Genomic DNA, 26469 nt, shown 5'->3' with positions numbered 1-26469 from the left:
AAATCGATCTAGCAGTTTAGGAATGCATAACGGACAGATAGACAAACAACATTAAATGTAATTTATATATATATATTATGTCTGAGTTTAATTGTAATTAATGTCCAAGCGTAGCGATGGAAATTTTTTTTAGGGGTTTTATGATGTATATAAAAGCATCATAAAAGTATCTAGCATAGACCTGAGCTACAGCCCCTCCCCCAAATTTCAAACACAATTTTCTCCTATGGCACTAAGCGAATCTGTACAAATGTTAATGGTAGAAGCGGAAAGTTGAATGGCTACGTTTACTCTCTCGAAGAATGCAATGTATTCTGTCCTGTAAATACTGTTTTATTATTATAATATTCTAAACATACAAATATACAAAGTAGCGATTGTACATGAGTATAAATTTAAAACAATATTATTATTATTATATTTATACAATTGTTCATTATAATTAATACAATATATTAACGGGGGACGAAGTGGCCGAGTGGATTAAAGCGTTGGTTGCGACGCACGCCCGTGTCGGTTCGAACTCGGCCGTGGGTGACATTTTTCTTCGGGCAAGTTACAGTGTCCGGAGAGAAGTTCCGCCAGCCACCACCTGGGCATGGCAGATACCTACGGGTGCCCACTAAAAAATCTGCCAAACCAAAAACACACGTATTTAACAACCTACAAATTCCTCCCCTACAAACAAAAAACAAACAGCTAATGGCCATAGTTTCCGAGCTTCGTGATCAATTAAAATATACATATATATATGAAATATATGTATTGCATTATTAGATTGGGCTTAGTAAAATAAATTAGGATATAATATGTTTGTATTTTGTACTGGCTAGGTATCTAGTTTTTGAAATAAATATTCAATAAAAAAAAGGTAAAAATGTAATCAATAAATTATCGATAAGAAAAAATCTTCTAGTAGAACCTATCTAGAACGACTTTAACCAACTTGTAACTTAGAGTTGAATAATAAGTTCATACGTATATTTATATAATAATTAAGTCTATTGAATACATTTAATTTACTGAATATACATTTTTCTAGGGCATATGGTCGGATATTGTGTGTATGTTGTCCCAGAAAGGTACGAAGAAAATATCGAAGACCACTACGGTACAGGTCAAGTCAAGTGAGTATATTATAAATTAATATTAATTACCATAGTGTAAAAATATAAATAGCGCAACCTATTTAAAAACTATAATAAAATATTTGGTATTAGGTAGATAACTAAAAATACTAAAATTGAATCATTATAAATAGCTGGTACTCTATTACACTACAAATGTATTGTTTGATGTTCAATCAACAATCAAAATGAAAAGTATAATATACTATTTTAATAAATTTTCGAAAACATTTGGAAAGCTGTAGATACTTTTTTTGTACCAATATTATAGAAAAAAGTATAGTCATGTTATTAAAAATGTAAACATATTTTAGGTACCTGTTATTTATTTTGATCAAAATCTTAATCTAAATCACTGCGTTAACTTCAATTTTATCTTGATAAAATGTATTGACTTTTCTTTATTTCGATCTAGAATCTAAATGCATTTTTATTTTTTATCATGTGGTCTCAACACTATAAGCACGACGCCATATATCATATATTATTAGATATGTACTATGATTATTATATACATTATTTTCCACTTCACTCCGGGGACGTAAGCAATAAAATATACAAGATGGTATTATTTGTTCCATAGAATATCGGTTTCAAATTGTCAACAACTGTAGTGTATTTAACTTTTACGAGTAAAGGTTTAGTTTTTTGAACAATTTTTGATCGACTTTATTATTACCATAGACATTTGAATATGAAAATATATTCTAATATATACGCACGAAAGCTCGATGTTTTCCAAATGCCTAGTGCCTATACGGTACATCAACAGATTATTATTAATGTTTGGAAATTGGGACTGTGAAGGATACCCAACCATTATTATTATTATTATTATTATTATTATTATTATTATTATTATTTCCAACGAACGCATTCAACATATGTTTAGGTTACATTTCATACAGTTTGATTATATTAGCCCAGTTTTCGTTCTGCATATACCTACGAACTGTTGTCCTTTTTTTTTTTTATCATTTTTATCCTTTTGTCATTATTATTAAATATGCAACACTTGTAAATACGGACGTGTGCGTTGGTCGCGATCGACTTTCCGTCATTTAGACAACGGTATCGTCGTTTACCTGCGGAGTGGTGTTGAGAAGTTAGGTCCATCGACCGCGTCCCACGACCATTTTCCGATTGCCTAAGCGGCCATATGTATACATAATATTATTATCGTATATACAGATAAAAACTCTTTAGCCGTTCACCCTCCAATCCACACGTTATCATTAAACCTACACGAACTTATTTGCGTATGACAAAATTACAATTATATCAGTTCGTAACGTTTCATGTTATAAAAGTTATGATGGTATACAAATATTAAATGTATACTATAACGTCTATAATTACTTATGTTATACATAATAAGTTAGTTTCCACTAATTAAGTCTATGCACTGCAGAGCTATTCTAAACACAATCAAAACCTGCAAGAGTGGGCATTAACGAGTTAAAAAGTTTAAACTAACCTAACATTAGCCCTTAGGAATGATCCAGTACAAAGATAATAGAAAAGGCGGTTATCTTAGAGAAATTATTAATTTTTAAATAGATGACATTTTGTGTATAGGTATTCGATTGCTCTAATATATTAATAATTAATTTTTAATTTAACTCCGAAAATTGGCTGTTTTAGTGCCCCACTCTGTATTAAGAGTTATATTTGATTTATTTTACAATAGAACTATTTAAGTAAGTACTTACCTAAAAATGTACGAAAGCACGTTAATGTTAACATTTTCTAGTCATTTTCATTGTCGTCGTCGTCTTCGTAACTCGTAGGTATATTCGTTCGATATCGATGGTATAGATATCTATATAATCTAAATTCTAACTTATAACTATATTACTCATCCATATAGTGGCTCTTTGTAATTAAAAGTATAAAAAAATAACTCAGGGATGATACTTACGAGCTACCATAGCCATCGCTTGGGCGCCTATAATCCCGTCGACGTTTTAAAGAGATGTCCACTTGGAACCAAATGTCACGCAAATGTTTACACCCGGTGACAACGAGTACTGAGGTGCATGTACGTTTGTAGTGTATTATAATTTTGTCATACACCGCACTAAATATATGGACCAATCTTATATGTACCTACCTAATACGCAATGTAACGCATTTAATGTGCTACGCTAGATTCGTCAGTCAATGTGTATAATTTTTAAAAATAAAAATATATTTATATAGCACAGAGGACTCTGTAGGTACTACATTTTTATTATTTTGTATTATAGTAATTTTTAAATTAAAAATACAGATTACTGAGTGAAAAAATATTTTTATAAGCCATAATATCTTATATCACTAATCAAAAATAATGATAATACAAAAAAATATGATAAGGTAGACACTCTGTAATACGTTCATATTATATTTTTTTGAATATACTTTTTACTAAATCACAAAAATTAATGCTAAAACGAGTGTACTACGTTAAGTAAGGATTATTCTATATTATACATCATAACATAATATAAAATTTTATATCGGTGTAAATCTGATTCCGGGCCACCGCACGTGCCGCAGCGTTTCACCTGATTACGTTATTGGATCGTATCGCTTTCAACAAATAATAATCATAATAATAAAAGTGTGGATAGGTGACGTCATAGTGTCACTGCAGCTCATCCAGTATCAAATGTGTTTTTCGAGCATCACGCATAGTTCCTGCACTGCAACAATTACTCCAGTAAATCCACACACTAGAAATAAGGGATGGGGTCGATCCAGCCGGTATACCTAATCGAAGACCTATAATAAGCAATTATTTATCCTTTATACATTTACGTTAATCGTTTATACGTTTATCTATCCCCATATATAATATAAAGACTTATGCAAAATAACGAATTTATATATGGCCATGATATAGGTATACCTATCCAGAAGGCAGGCTTAAGGGTGTGGGATGGAAGAAGTCGTCCCTTTGGCCTAAGCTAGGATTTTATATGAATACAGAAATATTATGCTTTAGCTATAATTCTTGTAAATTAATAAAAGTAAAACGCCAGTGCCGCAGCTGGTTGCTGGATCATCATCCAATAGCTTAATTTAATACAAGCAATTATTTGGCTATTTTTGAATGGTTCTTCAGTTTATTACTATAATACATATATATATATATATAAGTAATTAAATGAAACTGTTAAATTAATTATTTAATTCTACCATATGAAAAATTACATAGGTCATTATTGAATATTTACTAATAAAAATCAAGTGTTGAAAAATTATATTTTTACAAACAAATAGGATCCTTAGGATTTTATGGATCCTAATAACTATTTTATTATAATTAACCCCTCCCCCCCCCTAAAACTTGTAATAACCCGCTCAAAATAAATTATTCAATTCTTTCCTAAAATATTAACAAATCTTTAAAAATTAAACTGTATTTCGTATTTTTTTTTTTTTTTTTTGGGGGGGGGGGGGGTAAAAATGTAATTATTTAATTTTTTTAATTTTTATTTAAACTTTTTTTTTATATTGCCTATGATAAATTTGGTAAATATCATATTAATCTGTATGCTTGTATTCGTTTTAAGGAAACAATTTTTGTTGGTATGATAAAAATTATTTTGTATTAATTGTTAAGATTATTACACATAGTTTTACAATATACAGTATAGCGGAATAAAAATCCACTGAAAAAAATCCCTGACCCTAGAAAAAATAACCCCCAGGCTACAATATTACTGATAACCACATGGCATTTTTAAAACGTAATTAGTATAATTATTACATTATTATTATTTAATTATAAATATTATATTATATATATATTATAAATGTATTATTATACGTTTTATATAATATAGGTATTCTTTTCATTAAACAAAATTAATATATAATAAATAATATTCAAAAATTAACAATAATATTGTTTTATTGTATATCACGATGTGAAACAACATATTATGTTAATAGTTCTTTCAAAAGATTTCTGATTAGGTACCTACATTCATTAACTATTTGTTTAATAATTATTTATTTTATTTGATGTATCAATCATTCGAAATATTTTTATTTTATAATCTTGTAAATATTGTATCTACCTACATTAAGTTAACCTTGTAAAATCTTATTCTAATAATAATTATTATTATTTACATATCGTTAAAATATTATTAGGAAACGTAATATTTTATTTAGGGGATATATCGCCCCCCCCCCCCAAGATTTCAACCCTAGTTGCGCCACTGCATGTAGCGTATAAGAGGCATAATCATTCTTAAGACAAAAAAATCTCTGGAAAAATGTTTAAGTTATTATTTATTTTCTGTCTAAATGTGCTAATAAAATCTCTATCAAATTCGCCCGTTCAGAAAATTATGTATGTTGCGCGTTCTTTAGTTTTTTGTCTCTAAACCCACATACTCTTGTATACGTGACCACGTCCAATTGAATCTTCTATCTATTGTATATATATATATCATACAAACGAGAGTGTCCTAAGTGACTGGGGTATACAAAGAACTTTATTATTATTAGTATTTGGTATTGTTAATATTACTATTTCCATGATTACCATTATTATTGTTTATTTTCATTATTAAACACAATCAGTATATTTAAAAATGTATATATTCAATATAATTGTATTTTGCAAAAATGTCTTCGATTGAAGAGATTTTTGTTAATGAAATATTAACTCCTCAAATAGTTGTACCAATTATCGGTGATGGTGCCTGCCTTTTTCGTTTAATTTTATTTAATTTGTTTAACATTTCAGAATGATGCCAGGAGATCCGAAATTCAATTGTGTCGTATGTCTCTGATTATTGGAATAATTTTATTACTATGTCTTACAATTCAAATGGTGACAACTTATCCACTGCTAAGAATTATGTACTTGAAATGGTCAATCCTATTGTCTACGGTGGTTATTGTAAATTGGTTGCAGCTGCCAATATTTTCCCATTTTTATTTGAAATGTATTATTATAATAATCTTATGCTAAATTTGGTGTAGACAAATTCCCAATATAATTGAAAATATCAAATATTAGTGGTCATTTTGATGTGTATTTATCTATTTTTAATAATCTTCTGTTACAGAAAATGTAACAACTACTTCAGAGGGTGATTTCAGATTTGCCAATTTCTAATAATGTTAATGTCACAGAAAATTTAATCTGTATATATACAACTATTATACGAGACTATCTTGAGTTGCACATAATCGAAGCAGATCCGAAACCTATTAGAGCTATCGATTTGAAATTTTGAGGGGATAGAGATTAGTATTTGTTTATTATCGGTTGCCATTGATTATTCGGGCAGATCACGTACAACCTTGCATTAAATAGAATTTTCGAACATTGCCTACCAAGATGGATGAGTTGCCCTTTGTCCGCGATCTGACGTGTACAAATCGAAGCACTCCTTCTGGAAGAAATTTTGTATACAGGATATAAAAATAAAAAAAATAATAAAATAAACACCATTGTAAAAACAATAGCTTCCTCGCTCCGCTCAGAATCTAAAACTAATTGTAACATAAAGCTTAGATAAAAAAATGTGAATAGTAAAAATAATATTGACTATAATAAAAACAACGGTCTTAAATATCATAATAATTCGTAACAATGTTTTTAAAGTATTTTGCAAGAAGAATACATTATAATATAAAATCAATAATTTTATAAATTTATCAGAAAAATTTAAATAAAAAATAAACTGTTAATATAATTTGATAATAAAGAAAACATTATTGACAAATACAAAATTATAAAATAAAATAATATAATATAGTCAAAAGGGTGTAGAACTTAAGAATAATTCTACAATATATTCTTTAGAAATAATAATATAAACATGTATTTGTACTTCCAATACTTTTTTAGTGCGAGCCCTACTCAAATCCCATTTCTGACACCCTAGAGACAGTCGTTCCTTATTTTATGTTGTAAATTCGGACAAACAAAATAATATAAATAAAGCAAAAATCTAATAAATATTTTATATCTTTGTCGAATTTTTATTTTAGATTCTGAGCGGAATGATAAATGTATTGGCTTTGGAATGTGTGGTTTTTTTTTTTTTGTAAGTCGTCACCTTGATGACCAGTACAAAATGAATATATTATATTGTTTCAATTTTTAGGTGGCCGAAGAACAACTTATGAGGAATCTCATTTTAAATTTTCAAGTTTTTAGATCGAGCATAAAATCTTAACATTTATTTTGTATTAACATTAATGGAAAAAAAATTTCAAATTCTAAAATTTTAAATGCATAAAAGTAAATTAAAATATAGTAACAAATTTTTTGAAGAAAAATCGTTTATATATTGTGAATATCCAACGTCCGCGTCATTCATAAGAAATGTATAAATGGCTTAGGGCCATTAAACAACAATAGTTGAACTCCGGTTAAACCACCGAATTCGGCCGGTAAAATCAGTGGTTCAAGCGTAACCGAGGTTTAAACTATGATTGTAAAACGGGCCCTTAATGCTCTACTTTTTTATGAGCATTTTAAAATCAAATTTTAATGTAACTGGATATTTATATTGATTTTAGTTTTATTTTTTTTTTTTTATAATGCAAAGCTTATCAATTTTCACCATTACGTAGGTATATAAATGTGTATTATTATTGTCTATGCGTACATAGTATATAATGAAGTTTTTAAAATATATAGACTTACTTTAAGCCAGTGGCTTTTTTTGATTTTCTGGACTGAACGCGTCTTGTATTTGAATTTTATTACTAATAATTATGAAGGTAGGTGAGAGAGCAAATTTTATTTTCTTATTCTACATCTTATATTATATTCTTATAATAATATTTATCACATGAAAAACACTTTAAAATTGTTCTTTTAAGTTTTAACACACTTAATGCTTAATAGATACCAGGTATCTGATATTATTAACATGAGGTACCTACCCTCAATCCCGTAGTAAAATATCAAAAAATCATTTGCCTTAGTTATAGGTAAACTTTATAATTGAAAAACATGAAAAATTGAAAAGTTATTTTTGACTGAATTTTTGGTTGATTATTATAGACTTCATCTTTTTTGGAATAGTGAAAAACACATCGAAAAAAATTTTGTGTAGTGGCTTAGTTTTGAATGTATCTAATAATGTCTATTTCTTTTACATGCAAGTCATAATTCTATTGCTGGTGCCTGGTAGTGGATCAAAATCATTTAAAGTTGACTTGTTAACCAATGTAAAGAGTCTCTTTAAAAGTATCTGCAAATATAGGCTAGTTTTACCAGGGAACTATAGATACTAGGTATTCTACGCCGCCATTTTGCGACTAATAATGTTATCTGAATATGAATTTACCCTCCTTTATTTTATCATTTCATCATTGAGAAATGAGTCGCAAAATGGTGGCATAGCATACCCATTATATGTAGAGCCTTAGTTCTACTAATTCTAATATCAAGTTAAATCTTTAGACAGTTTTTATAATGTGCGAAACTACGAAATCAGACATTCTACATCAACACTGTGGGGTTTATACGAACCTGAAACTTATAACATATTTTGGATTTCTTTAAATAAAAACCGTTGTAGTTATATTTTATTTTATTTTTATAATACTATACATGTGAGTTTACTCAATAATAATAATTATAAATTATAATAGTAAAAATTAAACCAGCACTCACAAACAATAGTATTTAAATACCTACACTATCACTAAAGTCACAACTAAAAAATGTTAATCTTTCCCTTGGTATCTTGTTATCCTGTTTAGTGTTTTATATGAACATTGAAGATGCGCATGCGGTAGCAAATATGATGTATATTATTTAACAATATTTCTAAATTTTTTTGTTCGAAAACTTTATCTGAAAAATAACAATATCATCTTATACCTACAGTACCTATACATGGAACCTTGCCATAACTGGCTTAACTATATAAACCCCTTTGGTGACTGGTACACATTTTTATTTTTCGTAGTGCACTTTTGTGATTTTATAGTGCATAGCACTTCGTAGTTCACACAAAAATAGCCATTGATTTCAGCATAGCTGTCTATTCTTACTATTCTTAAATTTGCTTATAACTTATAACTTTATTAACATTATAGTATATTATGTAATATTACAATAAATATTAAATAAATATAACATAAGTGATGGCTTTGGAAAAAATTAAATCAAACTGCGTATTGGCGTATTGCTAACAGAAAAAATACTAATAATAGAAATTATTAATGAATTATTAAATATAAAATAATTTTTGAAATGGAGGATAACACACCCGCTTTGCTCAAAATCGTTTTTCGTATGCAATGATTGATCGTTGAATTTAAATTTAATACGACCATTACTGCAGTTACCAACCCAATGACGAGGTACACACGATATATTTTGTACCTCATTTGGAGCGGTTACCTAATTTTCCCATTTTGACAGTTTTAGACTTATCTAAAAAATAATATATACCTAGAAGTAGTGGATTTTTTAAAAAATTATTTAAAAAATAATTTCGATTCTGTAATAACAAACCAATAATTATATATGTAAATATGTTTTTATAAAAATAAGCAATTTATGCTAAATTAACAAAAACATTTATCGAGTTCGTTCTAAAAATATTCAATTGTGTTTTTAGACTTCGTGTATCAAGGGACATTGTGTCCAACAAAATTTAAAATGAAAAATACCCATAGTATTTTTCATAACTGTGTTTTTCATCTTTGTTCAAGCAAATAACATATAATCATAATATTAATAATATTATTGAAGCTATATATATATATATTATGTATATTGTATATGATATTAATTTAAATATTTGTGAACATGAAAATGAAACACATTTCGGGTAATTATATAAATTAACTTAAAACAATTTAGTTCAATATTTTACTTTAAAAAAGTAAGTTTACCAAGAAATATATTGAATTCAAATTCTTTATCACTAAAAATTATCATATTAAACTTATTTTATAGTCAATAAGTATCAAAAACGAGAAAAACTAATAAAATAAATGTATTTACCGATATCGGTGTATAAAATGTAATAATAATATAATATTTATTTACTATAATAAAGGAATTCAATTATGGGGCCCTGCAAAAATTTCAAACACTAACCGTATTCAACGCTTCCAATCCAAAACGCTCCGAGCTATAACTAAAGCACCTTTTTACGTGTCCAACCAAACCTTATATAACGATCTTGCCATCTCACCCGTCTGTGATGTAGCTAGAACTTTTTATAGACGATTTAACTTATCTGCTAAAAACCATGATAACTCCCTAATCAAAGGACTTACGTCGGCAAACATACCTGACAATCCTAGGAAAAGACTAAAAAGGCGGTGGTGTCGGGACCTATTAATTTAGTTGACTGCCTAATTTTATTTAAATTAAATTATAAATTTTATTGTTAACTTATAGAAATGTATATAAATAACTGACTAAGTGTCTTCACTGGAAGACTTCTTAAATCTGTCCTTACTTCAAGCCACTTCCTATTCATTTATCTATTTTACTTATTGTTCAATTTTATGTAACAGATTGTAAATAAAAAAAAAAAAAAAACTATATTAAAGCTACTTATAAAATAAGAATTACTGAGTGTAGGTAAATTAATGATTATGATGATGATTATAATATGATTATGATTATGATGATTAGTATCAATGATTTCATTAATTCAATTAATGAGATTGATTTTATTCAATTGCAATTTTAAAGTTGTTTTTTTAAACTATTAATTAGTCATAGTGTATTTATACTACCGAATACCTAGCACTACTTAAGAGAACCCAATAATTAGCTCTTAAGTTTGATGAAACAAAAATATACATATGCTCTAACTTCCTTAGTGTCCTATCCATTTTGATATCAAAAATACTAATATCTTTAAAAATTAGAAATCTTATTTCTAAATATATATTTTAGGACATTACAGTATAAAAGGAAAGAGGAGTCAGATAATATAGTAGCCAGAAATGCAATACATAACACTAACAGTAAATTACAGTGGAACCTCGATAAGTCAAAAACCTTAATAAGTCGAAATAAATTCCATTCCCTTGCCTAACCTAACCTAAGCTAACATAAACCGATGTTAATTACTTTTTTTGATATTAAATAATTACAATTTTTAAACACTTTTTTGAGTTGCAGCTTAGACATTTGAGTAAATATTATATACGTTGGAATATGTAGATAATTGGAAACTATAGATATTAGTGTACATAATTTGAATTTAAAATGAATTTATTTGTAAACCAATTTTAAACCTGACAAGTAAGTTTTCGGGTATAATCAGATTTGTATAATAAATAATCAGCTGAGCGAGCAATATTTGTAATGGAGTTGTACAAAATCCTTGATTGACTTCATTTTTAGGCATTTTTGTAAACATTTAGTATTCATTCACGATCTAAAAAAAAAAAACAGCTGTTTAGAAAATAAAATTAAATACAGATCGATTAAATTTTAAAATCAAATTATTTTTCTAGCTTATAATGTAACTAAGTATAGTCTTAAACTCTTATTCACATTAATATTTTTAAAATTTTCTTATAAGTACCTACTTTATATATCAAATTTAAAAATTAGATAGTAATAAATAATAATACAAAATAGTGAAATGAACTCCGTATGCAACTCTCATACAAAGAAAAGGTAAACATGTGAAAATGATTAATGTCTTCAAAAGAACAGATTATTGTGACTGGTAAAAATACTACAAATCTCTTTGTTGAAATCATCTATAGGTTCACTTTAAAACCACGCAAAAAAGAGTTATTTCACCGAGTTTCCGGTGCTTATCCATCTAGTTCAGTGGATATTTATCATGACGAGACGTTTTTATACTTTAAATACATTATGACATTACCTAAGGCAAGCCTCGTGTATGAAAATGTTTCACTATTAACAACATTGCATGCACTGCTCTCTATCTAAACAAAATGTAATACACACATTTTAGCTTGGCTAAAATATATTATTATGTATGAATGTACGGTTTGGTTGAATATAAAACGGTTAAATATATATTTTTTGATCTATGGTTTATTTTTTTGACACATTTAAAACGCTTCGTATATAAAACTTCAATTAAAAATAACTATAGGCTATACTCTATCGGTATATTTTTAAATTATCTTTAAGACATACATATTCCAAGCATTCCTCTTCATATTATACAAAAGTTAAAAAGTGTGTCAACGTTACTAACCTGCAGTTTCTTGCTACCTACAATCAAATTATATTATATAGGTACTAGGTATTTAAAATTGTAGGTATAATTTTGATCGTATATAATATAATATTATATGTCATACAGGTAATTTCATTGTTTGACTGTTATGAAAAAAAAGTCACCTACTTACTTTAAAATACTGGCGGCTTAACACGTGCATCAATACTAAAAAAATCAATTAGTATAATGCAGGACAAAAAAATAATCCTGACTTATAAAATTTATCGAAATCCTGATGGTACTGAAGTACTTAACAATAACAATAATAACAGTATTACGTGTACATCGTGATGTCGTGCCTAAAAAGCGTATAGGTATGGAAGGTTAACTTGAAAATATACACATAGAACGGTAGTGGACCAAAAACAATGTCCTGGTGACGATAATACGTCGTGGCTCCAGTGTGGTTGTAGTTGTTGGAGGGTAAAGGGTAGAGAAATTCCGCTTGTGTAAAATAAAGCGCTTGGGCGTGATTATTATTCTCGTGCGCTTATTTACGACAAACCCGAATGGTTCCTATATATTGTGCTGTATTATATAATATACGAGGTACGTGCGTTAAGTCGAAATACGTATATACGTATATACCTATATTTAATAATATTATGGCGTATAGTCGTGTGGCGAGAAAACACAAATGTTCACTCACACACACGTCATGTTATATTATTCGATTCGACAAAATTCACGGGCACACGTGGGCGTGACGGTGTCATAATGGTGTAATGGTGTATACCTATACTGCAGCAGTGTGCCTCGTTATAATGCCGTTTTAAGAGGGGTGCAGTTAACCTGGGAGGCAGATTTTTGGGTGTGCTAACATTTTTTAGGTTTATTTTTCTAGTAGTGCTTTTCTATGTTTTACGAAATTATTAGAAAACAGGATTCCTCAAAGTAAAAGAAATATATTTTCAAATTGTATTTATTTACTATTATATATTATGTAACGCAATTAGGTACAAGCACGCCCGCAGGATAAAATCCCACCAAGATAAAAATATAGATTTATATTCTAATATTAGTTAGGTATATTTATATTGATATTTAAAATAGGGGAGACTGCATACGATTGTAACATGGCACAATTGTAACACGGGCAATAATTTGTTCAATAATCAATATTAAAATCTCAAACGAATTTAGCAGTTGGCCATCTGTATAACAGTCGATGTTTCCTTATCAAAATTATGATAACCAGATAACTTTTTGAAAAAAAAATTAAATGTGTTTTTGATAACAGATTGTAAATAAAAATCATACACTTACTTTTTTAATTGAGTACAGAATTTTAATTAAATGTTCGGCTGTAGTTATTTTGATATACACCAAAAGTAGTGTAGTTTTTTTTTTGGTTCTGGTCTGAACACTCTAACTAGTCAGTATTTTTTCTAATACTTAAGTATTTACAAAAATATTGAAGGGATACAAATGTAACAGTCACCTTCAGTGATACACTGATGCACCTATTTTATTTTAAGTTATTTAAATGAAATTATTTTACGTTACTTAAATCATATTATGCTATACATATTTAATAATTTAAAAGTAAAAAGTTATGTAACAATGAGATAATCTGTTTACCAAAGTTATATTTTATTTTAATTAAAGGTTATCATGCTATAATTGTTATAACAATTTAAAAGTCAAAAATTATGTTACTTTTTAAAGTGATCTGTTTCCCAAAGTTATGTTTTATTTTATTTAAATGTAACTGTTATATTTCATATGTTTTATAATAATATAAAAAAGTAAAAAACATGTATGTTACATAATTAGTCCCAAATATTTGTCCTTGTATCGGGCACAATTGTAACATATTTTTTTTTTTCTATATTTATATTTATTCAACATCTTGTGGAAATAAAGATTCAATACAGATATATTTTGAAAGGCAACAACTTACTTTACTAATTGAAAGTGTAAGCATATCAAAAAATTTTGAATTTTGGCAGAAATAGATAATTTTATGAAAAATTTTACATTTGTACCCAGTCTCCCCAACATGCAGTTGAAAACTCACAGGGTTCCCGTGTTGATAGTTATTTAAATTTTTATAAACATATTATTTGTTTCAATTTTCAACTACTTACAATAATGGATGTATAAATGCATGTTTGTAAAAGAGTGCGATTATTATTAGGTATTTTAATTTTGCGGTAGTTAAGTCATATTATTGGTTAGTGCCTGTTGGTGTCAACATATCTTAGGGGCGTTAAATTTGGTAGTATGGCAGTATGGCACTATGGGGCATGCTTGCAATCATTTTCATGTGGTATTTCGTTAATATCGTCTAAACACCGTGTGCGCATACTGAGTATAGGGTTGAGTACCCTCACTGATTAAAAATGTATGAATAATTAAAAAAAAAATTCAAATATCAATAAACGCATCACTGTGCAATCAAGTTTAATTATTAAGTCTCCTAGAATAATGAAAATATTATTTTCATTAACTCTTCTTGGCCAGACTTGACGTTTCTTATACGGAATGAAAATTTAATTTTACGTATAGTTTTAAATTAAAGGTGAGTGGTGCCTATATAGTAGATAGTATTTTATTCGTACTAATGAGTAATGACTATAATTATCAAGTGAAATAATAAGTTGTTCATTCATTGGAATAAGTTAGAAAAATATGTTGTCTTTAAATGAATGGAAACTACCTTAAATGTTCAATTTTTTGATACATTTCAACATTGTTTCCTCCTTAAGTATTCTATTCTTATAAATTTAGAATAAATTTTCCTTGTATCTCATCTAAAAACATTTTATATTATTGGTTAGGAAATTTAAGGTGACTCACGGTTTTAAGTCTGTAATAATATAGCTGTGTCTATGATCACTGTCGTTTTACACAAGGATTGTCTCGATGCATTATTGTATCGCGGTAAACAATATCATAAAAGACAACGTCGTGAAGTTCGAACGAAAAAATAATAACAACAAAATCAAAACGGTTATAGTATGTCCTTCTCATACACACGCCCTGAAGCGACTCAATAATAATAATAATGATAACAATAATAGTATACCTATATATTATTATATAGTAGTATAATATACACACACAATATAAATCGAATTGGAAATAAATTCGAACGCGGTCGTTTACAGCCACGGCGTCGAAGGCGTAGAGAATTCATCCACACACTACGTACATAATATAATATTATATATTATATAATATATAAGTATTATATATTTATATGTATTGTAATGTGAAAGCGGATACGCAACCTATACCACAAGTGTCGATTTTAAAAGGCAATTTCCTCAGTCACCGATATGATGATCTCGTTTATCGAGTTTATCATTTGGTTTTGTACGTGCAAGTTACCTATATAATAATATATCTATTATTATACCTACTTGTGTAGTTATATATACATATATATATATATATATATAAATGTTCATAATATACATTTTCGTCTCTCGATAAACGGATAAATATACCAATTTCTAATGTGCGTGCGAAAAAATAACGACGACAAACGCTCGGTTCCTCGAACGAATAAACTTTGTTTTCAGCATGGAAATGCATTAAATCGATTTTAAAACGCTCACCCAGGAGCCCCCTGTCAACTCGGCAAGTGTTAATTCGGATAAGTACATCAATAATAATTTTAATATGTTGTTACACAAATCTAATTCTTATAGTTATAATCATAGTACGTCTGTAACGATTATGGTAGACAATTCCACCAAGATTTTCCTATTGTTTTATTTTCTTAAAAATAAAATCAAAAAATAAAACACTGAAATGGTAAACAAAACCGATTAAGAGAAGTACCTATCTACCTATACGTTTGATTGACAGATTTTTTCGAAAAAGAATTTTTTAGTATTTTTTTTTAGTTGGTGTCAAAAAGTAAAGGAATATTTTCAATAAATGACTTGATTATTAAGTCTAAACTTATAACAATTTTCGAAATGTACTTAATGAATTCTATAAAACAATACTAGATAGTGTATTATTCTTTTTTTTGAGAAACATTGAATTATCATCGAAAAATTGACACTTGATAAACCACTTTTAACTTGATTTTATTGTCTGCAGTTTAATATTAAGAATACATTTTTTTATATAGAACCAACGCTTTGCTCTGATTCTATAATTCATTATATTAATATTTTTCTATTTTTCGAAATCTAAGAAAGAATATATCATAGCTATCAGAATTTCAAAAATTATTTACTCAATTAAAATATCTTTTGAATGGATTGTTATTTCTTAACTATTTTTATAAAAATGTATTTTGGTTTTTAAGTTGTTATTAATTATTTGTTTTAATACATGTATTAAAAATAAAAACTTCTTTCTAGTTGATAATTATTTAAATCATACCATAGGTACATCAAAATAATATTCAGAAGTGTACCATATCAATTATTAACTAAATTATCTTTAAGTATTGGTGAAAAATGTAGCATAATAAACTTTATTATAAGTAATTTAAATTGTCTATAATCTAGTATAATTTTTATGTACTTCATGATATTATTATTTAATTATTATAAATGTATAGTATTTTATAGTTTTCAATAGTTTTGATAACCCCTTAAAAACCTTAAGTCTAAGGTTCATAATACATTTTAATTTAGGTGCATTACATTTGATTCGATTCTAAAAAATAAAATATAAGGAAAAAGGTTAAAGTATAAATCAATATTTATACTGTTTATACTCGCCAATAAGAATATTAGGTAGCCAAATACATTTTGGACGTTTACTTATGATTTAATGTTACTTTGAAGCATTAAACATACCTACACAAAGCTTGCGGTGCGTAAGGAATTATATTTTATAAGTCTGCAGTTACGCGAATTAACATCGTAACTTGTATAATTAATGGTACAAATTCAAAATCAAAAGGATTCGAACACTTCGTTGGTTTATGTCTGATATAATCAGATATACGCATAAACATATTATATATTATAGTTGTATGACAAAATGGTACCCTATAAGTTTTTGCAATATATTATATATATTGAAAATTCTGATATCGATTGAAGGCCATCTGTTGCTTACGTCCCAGGTCCCCGTGGACTTTGGACTACAGCGGGTTTCAGTGGGTGTATAAAATACAACAATGCCGTCCTAACTCGGTATAGTTATTAGTTTCAAATATAAACACACAAATTATCGTTTCTGATTTCAAAAAACGCTCTCGTCCATCGTAATAATTTACCGGCCAACTGGCGCAAGCATCGCGGTTGGTGGTAGAATCACTATTTTATTTGTCTACCCTTCCTTACCAACCCCTCTCGGTGGACCGTTGGCAATTTCGATTTTTCCTACAACAAGACTTCATACGGAGCAATGCAATTAGGATTAGAAACAATAAAATATACCACTAGCTGGACGTTACCCGCGACCGTCGTCGTTGCGTATTATCGTGTGAATTAGTACGAGACCCGGGTGATGTACTGATGATGTGCACACAACGCGACAACCCGCAAACCATCACACTCGATCGTGTATTTATCCGCAGCGTTTGCCCTCATGTCCAAAGCCCTCATCGGACTTTATCGATCGGGTGGTGGGGACAGAGAGAATCCGTCGGGACTGACGTTGAAAACTCTACAGTCAGCAGATCGTCCGACATAGTGGTGAGACGGAAAGGCTCATTTGTTAGTGGTGAGGGCGGAGGAGACGTGAAACGATAAACATGACGGACAAGGTATACTTATAATGCCCTCAAACGGTGTTCCGGTCCTGACCGTAACCCACCAACACCCTCTATGACGTATTGACAATTTCGAAACACTCGACCACTAAGTTGTAGTGTTCGCCTTTGAAAATACGTAAAATTACCCTATTCTATCTTCCACTACTAACTGAAACATGTTATTTTCACAGGTTTCTATAGTACAATAGTATATTATAATATATAGATATTTCCCTAGCAATTATTACACTTATATTATTATTAAAACATTCATTGGAATAACTAGAATATAATAGTAGGTATATTATATTCTGTGTTATGAATAAACATGGGAAAACATTAACGTTATAGTATTTTATTTTGTATATTATCCAACACCCGAGTTTATCGTCAACAACGACCACAATCATATACATAATATTTATATTCTGAATATTTCTTTTTAGGTTTATACATTCGTAGTATTTTTCTACTTAATTATAATATTGACTAAATTTATATGCAGGGTGTAATAGAAAGACTTGACAAATTAAATAACTTTTGTCCTAATCAATATTTAAACATCATTTTTTATGTATATATAATTTATAGATGCTGAGCGCTACAACACAGTCATATACAATTTAAGTCATGTAGTTTATTTTTTTTTATTTTTTTTAAATATAATGTTTTTTGGAGTAAATTAATTTAAGACAGATCAACTTTTTTCATAATATACTTTTTGGGAATTTCAGATTTCCCAACATAAGTACATATTATATAAGGTATTTTCTTAAATTATTTATTAATCGTAAAATGTTCATCATTTTTATCATACGATAACTATAGTATCATTTTTTTTTTTTTTTTTTGTCAGGTCTAAACTATATTAAATATTAATAAACATTTGTTTGTACCTTAAAGAATAATTAAATAAGTAGAACACAATACTATATAATATAACAGTATAAGTGTATTAAATAACAATATACTACTGTCTAGTACAATATTATACAATATTGGTCAACATAATATTTTAAATTTGTGGCGCGGTGTGGTGCTGTCCGTAACACTCAACTACGGAAACGCTCTGAGTGTACGTATCGGCCGATGTTGCAAGCTCCCGGATGGGTGATCATCCGGGATTTTTAGCAATAAATCCTTGTGACACATACAAAACGTGTTCCGTCCACAATCATTCCTCCCCCTACAAACAAAAATAATGGCTAATGGCCATAGTTACCAGGTATAATTCAATAAAAACAAAAAAATATTTTAAAACATATGTATATAGGTAAATATTTTATAAATAACATTATTTTATGAGTTCTCTGCAAATGAATAACAAAATTGTATATTAAAATAACAAATCATTTTTTTTTAATATTAAAATAGTACACAATAACCAATTATTTCATTATATTTTGATAAACTATATAAATATTATATTTCCTTTATAATACAATTATAAATTTTAATTTAAAACTTTATAATTTAATAATTTAGTTTTTTTTTGCTAGTTATGCTAGTATGATGATTGATGAATAGTGAATACCTTACGCATTGAATATCAATATGATATTGTATTATTATCTTTCTTTCAAAAAGGAAAAATATAATGGACAATTGATTCAATAGTTTGAAATTGTTTTAAGTTCTTGATACTCAAACAATACGCAAAATAAAATACAAAAATAAAATCTTAAAAACAATGTAATAATAATAAGTATTATGTTTTATTGTTTTATAATGAAAAATCAGAAATATATATATATATATATATTAATACAATAATACTTCGTGGGAATCCGTGACAACTTGATGTTTTGAAACTCAAAGCTTGGATGGCCCCGAGTGGCACGTGCAGTATACCTCAAGCGTTATATAGTTATTCTATAAATGAAACGAAACACGCCTCTATTTAATCAAAATAATTAATTAAGTATCCAACTAAAGACATATATACTTGTACAAAAATACATTTGCAGTTAATATGTGAGATCATGGTCTACAGTCCATGTGGTTCAGTTCGTTAAGAGCACAAGACTAGCTAGAAGGGATAGGACACGTTTGGTGAACAGATGGTAGACTAATGAAGAGAATCATAAGCGAAAAAATGAAAGGCACAAGACCACGGGGAAGACCGAGCTGAAGATGGATGGACAGTGTACGAGAAGTCATTATAGATCTTACGCGGTCACGAGAAGTTGATTGGAACATATCAAAGAATAGAGAACAATGGAACTTAGTTTCAGCTAAAAAAAATATATATATATAAGATTATTGCAACTAACGACACAATATCCGTGAACACATGTATATTGTAATTTATATTATATTATTAATAGTTCCTATTATATTATTTTAAAACAAATATAATAGTTTTTATAAAAATGTAAAGTACCAAATTTTATGTAAAATTGTAATTAAATCTTAGTAGGCACACCTACTATAAAATTAGTGATGAAACTCAAATTTATTTTTGGTTTGAATAATATGATATAATACTTTCAATCATTAACGCAGATCAATAAGAAAAGAGGTATTTAAATCAATATCTCTTTACCACGATGTAAGATACCTCAAATCGTAATCTATACCAACCAAAATAGTATAATTGATAATAGTAACCAGTATAAGGTACCTAAGTTTTTAATTTATTCTATATCAATATTACTCATGTTTTGATGTACTAAAATGTACAAACTAAAAATAATGTATTTAAATATTGACCGGGACAAAGTTTTGTCTTATCTTTATTGCCTATTAAAGTTTAAACGATTATTAGTCGATTATTAGATTATTAACTACAACCAATAAAAAGTGTTATCACCAAAAATTGTACATAACAGCGTGGACTTATGCTGAGTTGCATAAACAATAACTAAACATTAAAACATTTAATGAATCAATAGTGACCTATAATGGTCCCTTAAAAATGATTTAATGGACCATTATTAGTTCATTAAGTTTTAGTGAACCATTGAATGAATCAATTTTTCATGCAATCAAAAATTAATGTATTGTAAAAATAAAATAACAGTTCAACATTTTCAAATTGATTATGTTTTCGTAAAATTCTGTACCGAAAAATTATAGACTAAAACATTTTATAAAGATAAACATTTATGCAGACTGCATCGTCACACTATATATAGTGTATACTTATCACTCCTAATCCAGAGCTTGACTAATGCCTTATTCAACAATCCGTTGGGTAGACTAATGGGGCTGATCAGGACGTGATAATTAACCAGTAAAAGAGGAACATATATAATTGAACCGCGTCTTACACGTACGAGTTTGTGACATTGATAAATGATGTTTGTGTGGTTTGTGTTTTAGGGCGTTTGTCATGGTTTTTCACTTTCAACAATATTTCTTCACGTGCGACGCGCTAAGGTGTAAAGACTTTTGATAAGCTATTTGATGTTAGAATATTCCAAGAATAAAACTTTCGTATTATAATAGTATTAGTATTCTGTATTTAGTAGTTAGGTTTTATATTAATATAGTTATCGTGCAAAATTTGTAATTCATTGTTGTAAACTAATTTTATTTTAGAACTCATTATTATTTTTATCATATAATGTGATAATAACAACAATTATTAATGGTATTATCCTCGACAAATAATATCATACACTCTACAATGTTGTTTTTTAGATAGATTTAACAATACACTTCTAGTTTTATTAAACTTTTGATGTAAACTTCTCAACAAAAAAAAAGTTTCTCAGAAAAGGAAAAATAAAAACAAGTAAAACAGAAAATATCGTGTCCAACCTATACTTTAGTTTTTATTTGTATTATTTTTCTAAATATTGTTTTGACATTTCGAATATTGATGTAATACTACGTGGCATTTGAGATATTAGATTCATAAAACTATTTGTCAGACTAAAAAAAGAACCTAAATTATTATTATAATAGTTATAAAATGCATCTTAAAAATGAATTGAAGCACGTATTTAATTTCCTGAACTTTATTTAATTCATATTTTGGTTGAAGTTAAACGTATGTCATACGACGTACAGCATCAATAAACGATTAATTACCTAATTAACATATATTTTGTAGATCGTTATTAAAAAAAATTGCGGTACTCGATATTTTTTCCTCTACAAGGGAAATCTAAGAATCATAAGTATATCTTTGTTAAAAATTAACCATAACAATGAAACCTTTACGAAAAATTGTTCAGAAACAAAAACGTGTATCCAGCCTAAAAATATATATGTGAAAAAAATTTATACAAATTTACTACATATCATTATGGTTTTAAATGTTTTATGTGTTGGTCTAAATGTTGTTAAATCTTCAAATGTTTTGAGTTAGATATTTAAAACCGTGTTTGTATTTAAAGTTAGCATATTTTAAGAGGAAAGATAAATAAACTCTGCTCATTCAATTTAAGTGATGTTTGGAGCTCCCCAACTTTAATTTACGTTCTGTTTGAATACGTTAGATTATATTACGTTGATGGGATTTATTTGATTTATATATTAATTTAATCCACGTTTAAGACCTTAGTTTATCTACATCTATTTAAAAACATTGAGTAAACTAAATACTAATTATTATACTAAAGTTTAAATGGTTTTGCCTCTTTCAATTTATAATACAAAATTATGAAATCAATGCGCAACTATAGGTATTTTATACACTTTTGTATTACGTACATCTAAATAGATGCCTTACAATTAAATATATCAAATAACAATAATTTTAATAGCAATCGTGAAATAGCAACTTGGTTCATTAAAAAGTTATTTAATAGTAATAATCATTATGTATAATCAGGTGTGCTACTTGAAACTTATTCTGCTTACAAGTCTGTTGTATGTCTTGTATATATTGGGTAATACCTAATGCAATAGCTGGTATACACTTATACGCCAATAAACAATATAAGCACGTGATTAGGGCATCAACAAAAATGGAGCATCATAACAATTATAAAATGAGCTCAATTTTAACTTTATGAAATTTCAACAATGAAAAAAAATTGAAAATATACATATTTTATTATGTAGGTACATGCGGTACCTAGATATGAACAGTACATTCTCAATATTTTAGTTCATACGCTCATAAAAAGTGTAACCTGGTTATGCGCTAAACATTTTTGTTTTAGATTCCTGTAAGAACAACTCATTTATCTGGTAGGTTTCTTGTATTACATATTCAAGTATTAGGTATTAAAAATGTTATGGATTTTTATCTTTATTTTATTAGAAAAATAGAAACATTTACACTCTGTATTCAAAATGATACAATAAGCAAATTTGATACTCTTATAAACTAGGCGTGGTGACATGATTGAAGAAGGCATCCATTGACACTACTTCGAAGAACAATTTTTATCTAGAAAGTAATTTTGGTGATTTTAACGAATTTTGTCAAAATTTTAATTTTAACGATTATAAACAAAAATGGTAAAAGGGTGCACCTGCAAAAGTCTTAATACATCCCTGGCGTGACTTCTTTCTTACTTGTATCGCGCCATTACTCTACCATCTATTGTTGATACTTTAGGCGATGATTTCACTGCAGTACCTACATTGCAGTTTAAGTTTCATGTGATTTCGGTCAGATGTCCACTACCCAGTAAACATTAATCGCACAGTGGTTTGCTCTGTGGGTAGGTACAGAGACAGATTAGCATTTGCCCAGGGAGTAGCAGTGTAGCGCTTTTTCCGTATCGTCACGGGGGTTGGGCGAGAAAATGAAAAGGATTTTCAATAAAAGTGACGGTATTCCAATAAGTCTACTTAATGGCTTTTGTCGAAATGGGATACCATTTGTGTTGGACACAGAATTGCTCCTGTTGAAACATTGTCACACAGCGATTGAAATACTATAAAAACACCATACACCTCATACGGCGTAGCTGACCACTGCGTTCGTCGTATATTAAACCTCAAGTGGAAATTCTGGAAGCAAAAATGGAACCATATCATGAGAGTTCATATTTCTATGATGACCGAACAAAAGTCATTGAGCAAAAATATTTTCAATACATTGGATTTACAGCAAATTTACATGCGTACAATGTTATACCCATATCCATACATGCATACCCATTACCCGCCGCGTTGTATCCGTCTTGTACAACATAGCAAAAAACTGTTTTGTGTGAGATAGAACCACTACCTCGGTGTTTATAGTAGAATTACCAAAATTCCACAACGCATATAGGGAACAACTTTAGCTGTGTCGTAGTGTTTTTATTATTTGGATAACATAAATAAAATTAAAGTTATCAGTTTGAAAACATTAAGATTGTTTTGTTTTTTTCATTTAATTATTAAAAATTATTGGTAAATGCTATCAAAAAAATAAAAACTCTACGACACAGGTAAATTTGTTCCCTATGCGTTTTGGAATCTTGGTAATTCTACTATCAATACCGAGAGAGTGGTTTTATACCGCACAAAACAGTTTTTTGCTATATGTTGTACATTTGTAAGACGGAAGCGCAAACGCAGCGGGTATAGCGTCCTCTATAATAATAATATTATTATTTCAAAACTTCGAAGCTTAAATAATACTTAGGTACAAATAAAATACGTATTTAAAAAGCAGTTAAAAGATTACGTAGGCTATTATTAACTCTTATTTGAACACAGATCATACATTATAAAATTCAAAAAACGTAGATATACTAAATGGTGGACAAAGCTTATTCAATATTGTTAAATAGATTACTATTTTTACATAAAATAGTAAGCATACTTTAAGAATCATTCTGTGTTTTGTAATTAAAAAATGTTTATTGTACCTATGTGCATAATACATGATAATATATCATTTATATTTTATTTATAGTTTAAATATTATATACACGTTAATTTATGTGAAATATTTTCTTAGTATCTATTATACTAATAGCTTCTTCACTCTTCTCAGAATCTAACACACAAATTAGTATAATTATGCATTGTGGTAAAATGGTTTTCCAAAATTCATACTCCAAACATTGTGGGAATTATATAAACAGTAAGCACGTCTTCAGCTATTTCCGATATTGTAGTGAAATGGAATTTTAAAAACACTACCTATATTGTTATAAAAGTTAAATAAATATTTCCTGTTTTTATTTTAAATTTGTATCGTATTTATTCTCAAATGGTTAAGTGTTACTTTTACTCTTTTATTAATATAATTATAATATTTCAGCTTTTAAGTGAATAAGGAATATTAGTAAACTTAATTCGTGTTTTCTATTATTTATAACCATCAAGCTTTAGCATTACTAATACAATAAATAATTAGTAGAGTTAAGTTATTTTGCAAAATTGTATAAATAATTTATGGTTCAAAATGGGACGATACTACAAAAAAAAAATACATTTTTAATATTTTTAAAGAGTGTTTTGAGTACTATCGGAATATTAAATAATTTATCCCGTTTACAAATTACACCTGAAAATGTTAACGTACCTAGTTAATGAGTATAACAATATTTATTGTATACAATAATAATTACTCACAGTTTTGTGTAAATATTTAAATAATTCTTATGATCTTTTTTTTATACATCAAAATACCTATTTAATAAATAAATACCGATGCTTATTATTATTTATTAATATTTTATTACTAGAAATAAAAATAAAACCTTTACACAATAAAATAATACAGTAAAACTTGGTTATGACGCTCATTAAGGGACCAGCTCTCTAGAGCGTATTAAGCGGGAAAGCGTCTTATGTGGGAATGAAAAAACATGAAGTGATTGAAATATAGAGGAGTTAATTTGTTTATTATTGAACATAATTAAACGGGCAATACACTAATAAATAAATTACGATTACATACATAGGTATATATGTATATTTTTTGCTACTGAATTTAATTTAAAAAAAATTATATCAAGTATCGCTGGTCTAATTTTTTTCGGTACTTTTGATTTATCTCTTTAATGATACCCTGATGTAGCAAGAAAATAAGTTTTCTATTGGTAGTAGGGATGTCTTTTGGGTGAACCGGACAATTGTCCACGAAAATCCTTCATCGTATTATTTATTAAATGTTGAGTTTGTCTGAAATGGACAGCGCTTTACGTTTCATACCTCTAACCATAACGAAATTACGACTATACACTTGCGAACGAACTGCACTTACTAAATCTCATAATACGATTTAATACAGTAAAACTGTTATAATATGTAATGATAAAATAGGTATAGCGATAAAATAAAACGATACAACGATAAGAACACGTAAACAAGTAAAATATCTATTTTTATTTTCAAAAACCTACTAAAATGTATCGTAAACTGCTAAATAAAAGAACGTCTAATCCAATAATATAGAGAAAAACCGAGCGTCTTAACAGGTGGTTTTTACATTGACTAGTATAGGAAATGTCTAGGGTCCGAGCGAAAATAGCGTCTTATGCGGGAAAGCGTCTTAAGCGGGAGCGTGTTAAGCGAGTTTTACTGTATTATGATTCATAATATTTATAATAATATA

At 28.1% G+C, this 26469-nt stretch overlaps 1 protein-coding gene across 1 annotated transcript in view; it reads left to right on the top strand.

The window, feature by feature from the left end:
- The window catches only part of LOC100572326 (dopamine receptor 2), a 147835-nt gene that overhangs the window by 104323 nt on the left and 17043 nt on the right, over positions 1-26469 (top strand). Inside the window, exon 3 of the mRNA XM_008180155.3 lies at positions 1043-1127. Within this exon, the coding sequence (XP_008178377.1) occupies positions 1043-1127 (85 nt within the window). The remainder of the gene's footprint in view (positions 1-1042; positions 1128-26469) is intronic.

Source organism: Acyrthosiphon pisum, chromosome A1 (genome assembly GCF_005508785.2).
Source record: "Acyrthosiphon pisum isolate AL4f chromosome A1, pea_aphid_22Mar2018_4r6ur, whole genome shotgun sequence".
In the NCBI taxonomy this organism is placed as follows: Eukaryota; Metazoa; Arthropoda; class Insecta; order Hemiptera; family Aphididae; genus Acyrthosiphon; species Acyrthosiphon pisum.
This window is presented reverse-complemented; position numbering and strand designations above follow the sequence as displayed.